The following is a 9,593-nucleotide window of genomic DNA, read 5'->3' as shown; positions in this document are numbered from 1 at the left end:
CACCATTAGGACGACTGCGCCCTCATTGATTATGGAATCTACCGGAACGACCTCCATGAAAACAAGGATTATTTTGTTGTAAAGAACCAGAATTAGTGCGAGGAGGACACACATGAGAAGCCGAATTGAATGTTGCAGAAGAAGAGGCAGCATGTGTTGAGAACTTGAGACATAGTCAAGTCTTGCAAATCGGAGGCAAGTTGAATTTCTTCACAATAAAGAAGACCCTACAAATCAGCTAGGCGAACTGGATGTTCTCTTGCTACTGATAGATGTCACAAAAGCTTATTCAAAGCCCAATCCACCGAAAATGAAAACAATCATATCTAGATCTGAAATTGGCTTAGACACAAGACTGGAATCATTATAAATTTTCTTGATCTTAGGAGATACTCAAACATCGAATCAGAGCCTTTATTTATACCATGCAACTGCATTCAAAGTTGCATTACTCTTGCCTGTGAAGAAGAGGCATGAGCAGAAGATAAAGCTTCCCAAATAGCCACAACAGTCAACATTCCAACAACCTGAGAGTGAACCGCCTCGGTGAGTAACGAAAGGATCCAAGAGAGAAGAACTTGATCCTGATATTGCCAAAAAGATAATCAGGATTTGCAATAGGAGAAGAAGTCAGATAAAGGAATGGTGGAGGGTGGGGTTGGAACCATCAACATGTCCGATAAGACCAGAACTTCTCAAAATAGGTAAAAAATGTGACCGCCAGACAAGAAAATTATCAAATGAAAGTTTGATATGAAGAAAATGATGAGTAATATTATTGAGACCAAAAGATGATGACGAAGAGAAAGGCAAAGGAGGCACAAAGGACATGGGCGAAAATAATGGCAAAACTGAGGACAGCAGCAGTGGAGGAGCCAAAGTCAGTGGCAAAGACAGAGATGGAACAAATGACAATGGCGGAGGCGGTGTCGATGCAACATGATTAGAAGCCATGCGAGATTCAGAAAGTAGCATAGAGCAAAGTTCAAGATCCCAAATTGCAAAAAGAAGAGCAAGTCAAGAACCCTAAACATGATTTCAAGAATTCTAAGAACCAAACCGAACCAAGGAGGGAGAAAATCAGGGTCCACAAAGAACCGAACCGGCAAATGATACCATGTTAACTTGAGTGAAATCCATGATCTCATATTGAGACCATTTAATTGTATTTATAGTGTTTCAATAACATAATACATATGAAAAGTTTCTACAAGACTATAGACAGTAATAAGGGACTCTAGTTCCTAACAGAATGATAATTACTTCATTGCATTCAAGAACCTGTTATACAAGATAATGGACATTCCAACTATAACAAATGCCTCCAAAGTGCAGGGCGATCTTTTGATATAACAAGAACCCGAGAAGATGAGTAATCAAAAGAAGGAGAGTACATGTCATCTGGACCAATGATGTCTCTAACTTTCGGTATGTTCTCATAACCAACAGTAGAAGACTGCATCTCATCATCCTTTAAGGTATCAAATACGAACAGTCCCAATGAAGACACACCCATCACAAAATTTGAATTCCCCCAGACCTGAGTTATGGTAGAACAATGGAAGTGAGCATTCAGATTTGGAAGTACATAACTGCTAACAAGCCTTCCTTTCCGCAACGAGAACTGTTGCACTTGTGAATGGTTTGACTCTTTGGCTGTAGATTTTGTATTAGTGCATCCAAGAAAAATGGAATCGCCACGGGAGAAGACAGACTGGACACTTACACCAAGTTTGGATATCTTGAGGCCCACACCAGATGGAAGACGAAAATCAAGAACATTTATGCCTTCTGAGGTACAGAAAACACCGTCATTTCCTTCTGCTTCGGATGATCTTACCCTGCATTTTAAGTCCAACATTCAGGAGGCTAGCATCTAACAGAAAAGTCTACTTCAAAACTGTCCCTTACACCTAGTAGTTATTAGCTTTCATATGCTTCAAAGTGGTTTTTGAAAGAGTGAAGGAAACATTTACATTTCCTGTGTTCTGGAGGGGATGAGTGGGAGGATGCAGAGACAATGTATTATGACAAGAGTCATCAAATACATTTTGCATCCCTTATTGATTAATGAATGTCAAATTTATGTTGGTAAATGGGACAATCTGAAGGAACTATAACCGAAGAAGACTCAAGGTTCAACAACTCGACAACTTCTTGAATAACAAGAAAAAATCAATTAGCAATCTAACTGTTATGGATTTAGAAAGATATACCAATTTAAAAATAGATGAGGGCTTTAGTATGAACAGAGAATGCTATGGAATATAGATCAGAAAAGTTGCCCAACAGCAGAAGAGAGACTTAGGATAATAAGGTAAATGACATGCATAAATCTTTTTGTACCTTTGGCGAACTCCACCACCTAATTCAGCATCTGTGCTATTCACATGAAGAGCAGAGATCTTCTGACCAGAGGAGGTGACAGATAGTAATGCCTGAGGATTAAGAGAGTTCACATCCCAGAGTCTAATATTTTCTGTTTCAACAATGACCACCTTCCCTTGATTTTTCCACTGCAAAGGACTTGATTGATCCATCACTAGCACTGGCCTCTGTAAATCCCATTTGATCATCTGCTCACCATCTCGGATATCATAGATTCTAACAGTCTTCTGGCTGCTGAATGTTGACACAATAAGTGGACCACATGTATTGTACCATGATTGTTGGTTTTCAGTGGCTAAAACTTTAGATGAAGCTTTTTCCCTATATCCAACATTGTTGGGTAGAGGTCCAAGAACTGCTCTTGAAGAATATACAGATTTATTCTCATCAACATGAAAAGCTTGCACCTCTTTGGTGTAAAAATCCCAAGAGCAAAAACCTGATTCCAAAGCATTTCCTGCAGATGCTGCTACAACATATTTTCCTGAGCACCCATCTGCTCCAGGAGCACGGACCAACCAACAATCTTCCCATATGTTGGGAGGCACTCCAGCAGGAGGCTTATATTCAGCCTTTTCCTGCAATGAAGAAGAATCATCAGTGGACAATGTCTAAGCCAAAGCACTGTATATTCTGTTCATCATCCATCCTTTGGTCTATAGATTTATTCCATCTGTGCATAGAAAAGAACATACATAATTGTGTATTGCCTATTCAACACTGAGGAACAATTTTGTATAATGACTATATAATTACATACATTTGTGGACAAACAAAGAAAACATCAAGGATATAAACAGTTAAACAGGATCAGAAAAGACAATAGTGCCTATGACACACTAAATTAGCAATGGATCATTAGGTAAGTACTAACTTGTTCTCAAAATATAATAAACACCCACATGAGAGTGAAATAATATACCAGGAGAAACGGTTACTTTTTGTCGCAGGAAGATAGTGAAAGCTAAACTTTTCACATATGTAAATACAATGCCTACCTCAGAGTTGGCAATATCATAAAAGGAACATGAACCATCATCATGTGCAAGAAGAACTGCTTCACCCTCAGACACAAACCATCCACTTGTTGAGGCCTTGTGTCCTATTTCATGTATTTGATCCAGGTAGGAATCATCAATCTCTTCAGGAATTATAACTGATGATCTATTATCATTGTCATCAAAATCCTCAAGCGTTTCATCAGAAGTTAGTCTGATCTCCACTTCATTCTTTCCACTAACAAACTTTGAAATATCCTGTGCTGCTGAATTTGTAGGTCCATTCATTTCCTGAACTTCAAAGGACTGTAACTTTACACATTCAACTATGGATTCTGGTAAGCTTGGTAGTTGGTTTTGACTGCTTCCTAGTGAAGTGTGCAACGGCTTTCGATTTCTGAGTAATTTGCGATGAGGAAATAGCCTGGCCTCTAACTCTTCATAATTGAAACCTTTAGCCAAGCTTTTGTGCTGCTCAACTTGCTTGGTTTCAGTCTTCTCCAAAATTTTGCAAACAGTATTTTCACTTTCAACTGTTTTGGCTGAATCCGGATTACTATCATTATTGTTTACATAAACCATGGCCTTCTCAATTCCAGAAATCTTAGCCTGAATGTCAGAAAGTATCAGCTTCGACTCCTCCGTGTTGTTCATATCCAATATCTCCTCTGTTTGATTGATGTTAGATGCAATTCTCTTTACTCTACCTCGCAAGGAAGCCAATTTCTCATGAAGCTTACTAGGGTAATTGTTCACTTCACGAACAACATCATTTCCTTCATGCACATCATTCTTTTTTGAACATTCTAAAACCTTAAAAACACCCGAACCATTTTCACATGCTTGCTTTAAACATGAAGCAGAATAACACTTGTTATTAGAATTTTCAACATTCCCAAACCCATTTTCAGATCTTTCCACTGACGCTAATAAATTCATATCCAAATAACTCTTCCTCTTACTATCGTCCGACGCTCCAAAGCCATTTGGAATTGGATGACTATTACTATAATCAACTTTCTTGTCATCTTGTTCGATTGAATATGAGCTTAAATCAACTGTTTCCCTACAATCATCTAGACCCACACCACCAGAGGAATGCCTTGCGCTCACTCTAGCACCCAGATCTGAAAAAATTTCCGGATTTGGAATTTTTTCAACTTTTTTGTCTGATTCCACAACCTTGCAATCTCCAACAACGTTGAGGTCATTTTTGATCGAGTTTGAATCTAAACTGGGTCTCCTCTTCTGAGACCTATCTAGGACCCGGAAGCCACTCAAACTAGTTCCACTTCCGCTTCTATTTGCACCCAATGAACCGCTTTGTTGAGTCTTTACTGATCTACTAGACCCAGAAGACGAAGCCGTAGAAAGACGATCCTTTAGGGAGTCGGAAAGAAACTGAACGAAATCAGAGGGATTCGAGTTCTTACCTCTAGCTGACCCAGGAGACTTCCGAGTCTGTTGGGGCTGTGAGATTGGAATCCGGCGAAACATGGGTTTATGAGAAATGGAAGCTATTCTGCTGGTGGTGGCGGTGGGAATCTCCATAGGCTTTCTTTTTCCGGCAGTGTTTCTGTAGCTGCGGACGTTTTCCTTGTCGGCTATGGGGGTTGGGGTTTTATGGGACTTCAGAGCCATCATCTTTCCACCGGAGCCACCACGCTCCTTCACTCGCCAAACTATTGACGACGACGGCGACGACTCCATCGTAGCGGTTTTGCTTCTACGCGAATAGAATGGGGTAGAAGAAGAAGAGAAGACAGATGGTGTAACCGTGTAAGAAGCGATCAGACATTAGAATACGAAAATGGAAAGTGGTAGTTTAGGTGGGAAAATTGTGGAAAATCTAAGTTTGAATTTCGAACTCCGATACGGTGGGACCAGACTTCACGTTTATGGTTGGACCATGCTCTCTTCGGCCCACCACCCAATGCCATCCTAACGGCGAGGATGAATGCACACGGAGGCGCACACTTTTTTTGTTGAATTTTTAAATGCACCTCGACTTTTAGAGGGTGTCAATGGTATGGTATAGACTTCATGGTTTCAAGCTGAAAAACTACTTTGTCCAAATACGTCAATTCAAGGTTGGTAGAGTGGTAAGATTCATACTTCTCAGTGGAAAAGTCATGGGTTCGATCCTTGCGAATGACAAGCATCCCCTGAGGATGTAATCAAGGTGCGCGCAAGCTGGCCCTGATGAACCTCAAATATTAAAAAAATAATAAAAATAAAAATAAAAATAAATACTTTGTCAAAATACGGTTATGTAAGAATAAATCTTATCGCATAAATCAATTAGAAACATCTTAGTATAATAACAGTATAAAATGATAAACATATATTTTTTTGAGATCCGTTGGAGATGAAGTGCAGTGGAATTTCTTTTTTAGTGTCCCACTAAAAAACAACTTCTCTTTACTAACACTTTGTGCGCAGAGAATAATATGATCAATTAGGATTTAGAAGAGGGACCTACCATCATTTACAGCAAACTCATTAGATCGTTCATCAAGATCTAACGGTCCTTATTAACCCATACTAATCAGTCCATATAAGAGTTTTAGTAATCATACATTACCCATATCAGACCAATAAAGAAACCATATCAAAGGGCAACACAATCAATGAAGCCCATTTTATGTGGAATATTTTATTAATATTTTAACATTCTCCCACTTGGACTATATTAATTGTGACATAGTCAAGCAAAACAAAACATCTCTTTGATTAAGAAAATAATTAAAAAAACATATTGAAAACGTTTTAACATTTATGTGCAGAATTTTATATTGGTTTGAAGATGATCCTAAAACTCAATCCCTTCACATAAAACCTTAAGTACCGAATCATAGCAGTGACTACATCTTTTAAGAGATTCAGGACTATCAATGGTTACAAATACGCTTAACTCTATTGAAAATTGATATAATATGGTAGTATGGCAAGTATAACACTTTATAGAAATCCATATGTCATTCCATTGTCGGTCCAAATCTCTTACTTTATGTGACTCAATACTACGAGAGAATATACTTTATAGTTTCCACGAATCTGTATGTCATCTTTATAACTCAAGTTTAACTTTATGTAGTACATGACATACCTCAAGGCTAATATATATAGAAACTTTACTAATATCAAGAGCACGAGATAACAGTGTGATATGGAGAGTTTATGATCAGACCGGGTTCATACTTGGTCCGACCCTCGACCCCGGTCGAGACGGAGAAAACCGAATTGCTCCCGAGCGAACCGGATCCGAAAGATGGCTTACTGAAGAAGAAAGCTTATTCGGCTGCAAGCGTGCCCTAATCTTACTTATGGATTAGGGTAATCACCCTAATGATGGCAGACTCAAACTGACGGCTGCAGATAATCATTATCAAAGGGATAACCATCGCATAACCTAAAGGTTATCTCAGGAGTCCTCTACTAGCCCAAACTAGTAGAAGTCTATCGCTCAACGGATCTAACTAATAAGATCCAACGACTACCCGAAGAAGGCTCAAGTGCATCCAACGAAGGAGATTCGAAGGTATACTCTATATAAACCTCACTACCATACAAGGTGAGGGACGGATCAATCGATCGAAAAGAATACTATCTGAGACTCAGGTTTAGATACATACTGATAGACCTAAACTATCCGCGATCTGCTATCTAGATCACCTTTCCCAGTTCTTCATTCCTTAGCTCGTGCTTCTAGCAGAGCCGTTTGTGATTAAGTTCATCAATCGACTTAGCCTTCGGAGGTGGACTCCCGACCCCGCCGGTCGGGCCACATCCGACGCTTTCTTTTTGCAGGACATCACGTGGAGATCCAAGGGCTGAGCAGATTTTGGACGCATCATTTGGCGCCGTCTGTGGGAAACGACTTGAAAAGCCATGGTGACTAGATCAGCAGCCGCTGCACAACGCAATTCCGGTGTTCAGATACCTGAAGTGAATAATCCAGATATTCCCCAGGAAAGCCAAAATCCTATCGAGGTGGATGGTGGCCAGGGAGGACGTAATCCTCCTCCTGATACAATCCAAGATCAATTGGATCAGGTAAAGATTCAACTCTTGGAGGTGAGCCAAGCACTCCGCATGCTCACCAGATGAGTGGTTTTACCACAAGAGCCTGATCAACGCGATTCAGGGAGACGTGCATTGCCACGTGACCAGAGACTGGCTGAAGACCGGAATGTTGATCAGAATTTCCGTGAAGGAGACCGAGGACTTCGGAGGATCGATGATCAACCGAGGTGAGACGATCGGTTCGACAAACCGCAAGAGAGTACAACTGATTCAAACACAAGGTTGGATACAGGGGTAAGAACTCACTCACCCACTGTCAGAAGAACCGTTCGTGATGATCGAGCAGTTCGTGACGAGAGGAATGCTCGGGAAGGACGGGCTGTTCGTGACGATCGAGTAGCACGGGATGATCGTGTTAATCGAAGTCGTGATCATATTGCTGAAGATCACTCGACCCAGATTGGTCAAGAATTGGCCAACATCAACGAGAAATTAGGGCAGTTGGCTAAGGGAAGAATAACTGAGGATATTTACTCAGTCATTCGGAAGACCCCTTTTGCTGAGCCAATCGCGGGATATCGGTTTCCCCATAACTTCCGTTTGCCTACCTTCTCAACATTCGATGGCTCCGGAGATCCAACAGCTCACATCGGCTATTACCAACGGACCATGGCGCTTTCAGTAATTCGATGAAATTTTATGCGGGTTTTTGGTTCATCTCTAACCGGAGCAGCACAAAAGTGGTTTTCTAACCTCCCCTCTAGAAGGATCGTAAACTTTGACGAATTGGTGCGCCAATTCATAGGGCGATTCCAGAGTGGGATACAGGTCAAGAAAACGGAAGAAACCTTGTTTACTGTCAAACAAGGAAAGAGCGAATCGATCAGAGAGTTTCTGAAAAGATTCAGCAAAGTGACGATGGAGATAGAAAACTTGGAAGAACAAGTAGCCAGAACCGCTCTATTCACAGGACTCACTAATCGGAAACTCCTGGAGTTATTACTACAGGATATACCTACGACTTATGCTGAGTTGGTACAGAGATGCCAGAAGCAGGCTGAAGTCATGGAGATTCTAGATGCGCGCCAAGGAGATAATAAAGTCTTCAATAAGGAACAAAAGGCTCCCTGAGCGGTAAGCGGCCAAAGAAAAATGTTCGCGATCGGGTTGGAAAATCCCAGCCTTGGCGCCAAAGATCCCCTGGTAAAAGTGAGTACACTCCATTGAATGCTCCTCGGGCTGATATTTTGAATATCCTCAAAAGAAAAAATATTTTAAAGTGGCCGCCTAAAATTCTTTTGAAACCCGGAGAGCAGCAGGATCGGGAAAAGTATTGCCGATTCCACAAGGACTATGGTCATTATACTAATGACTGTCGTCATCTGAAGGCAGATATTGAGAGACTGATATCTCAGGGACATCTGTCCAGTTTTGTTAGCAGGAGAAGGGAGGAGCCACGTGGGCCACGTGCGGCTACTCCAATGAGGGATCGTTCGGTTAGTTCAGAACGATCGAGGGAGGCCCCGAAGTCTAAAAAAGGCAAGGAGGTGATTGAAGCTGCTACTCGGTCACCGATCCTTACCATCTTCGGGGGACCAGAGCCCGAATCATTCCGGAGTCTGAAAACAAAATCCAAATTTGTTGGAGCCGGAGAGGCGCAGAAGCGGAAGAAGCTGAATGGTGAAGATTCTATCACCTTTAGCGAGGAAGACGAAAGAGACGTTTGTTTACCTCATGATGATGCTATAGTCATCAAGGTAGAGATTGCACGGCGGGAAGTGCATAGAGTTTTGATTGATACAGGGTCTGCAGCTGACCTAATCTCCTACGAAGTGTATCAAAAATTGAAGGTGGATCAGGACTTGATGAAACCTTCATCTACACACCTATATGGCTTTGCAGGGTCATCTGCAGTAGCGGAAGGATCGGTTCAGTTGGATCTATCCATTGGAAGTTTTCCTAAGGAAACAACTGTCCGAATCAATTTTTTGGTGGTTCGAGAACTACCAGCCTATAATATGATTCTCGGGCGACCATCTTTATCCAAGATAGGTGCTATTGTTTCGACAAAACACTTGAAGATAAAATTCCCGACTGATATGGGAATTAGTCAAGTCTCCTCTGACCAGAAGATCTCTCGGCAGTGTTATGTTGCCTATTTAAAAGACAAGGAGGGTCCGA

The 9,593-nt window shown here is 41.2% G+C and overlaps 1 protein-coding gene across 1 annotated transcript; it reads right to left on the bottom strand.

The window, feature by feature from the left end:
• Positions 1-1,135: 1,135 nt before the first annotated feature.
• Positions 1,136-5,176, bottom strand: LOC148998679 (KIN14B-interacting protein At4g14310-like). The gene is made up of 3 exons (XM_089141787.1): positions 3,387-5,176; positions 2,347-2,966; positions 1,136-1,841 (listed from the first exon to the last, which is right to left on the bottom strand). Exons 1-3 carry the CDS (start codon positions 5,094-5,096, stop codon positions 1,310-1,312), a joined length of 2,862 nt encoding a protein of 953 aa, XP_088997913.1. The 5' UTR covers positions 5,097-5,176; the 3' UTR covers positions 1,136-1,309.
• Between the last annotated feature and the right edge of the window lie 4,417 nt (positions 5,177-9,593).

This window comes from Hakea prostrata, unplaced genomic scaffold (genome assembly GCF_041222555.1).
Source record: "Hakea prostrata isolate BN-2017 unplaced genomic scaffold, UWA_Hpros_2 contig_190, whole genome shotgun sequence".
Classification (NCBI taxonomy): Eukaryota; Viridiplantae; Streptophyta; class Magnoliopsida; order Proteales; family Proteaceae; genus Hakea; species Hakea prostrata.
The sequence above is the reverse complement of the archived record's forward strand: the minus strand, read 5'-3'. Positions and strand labels throughout refer to the sequence as shown.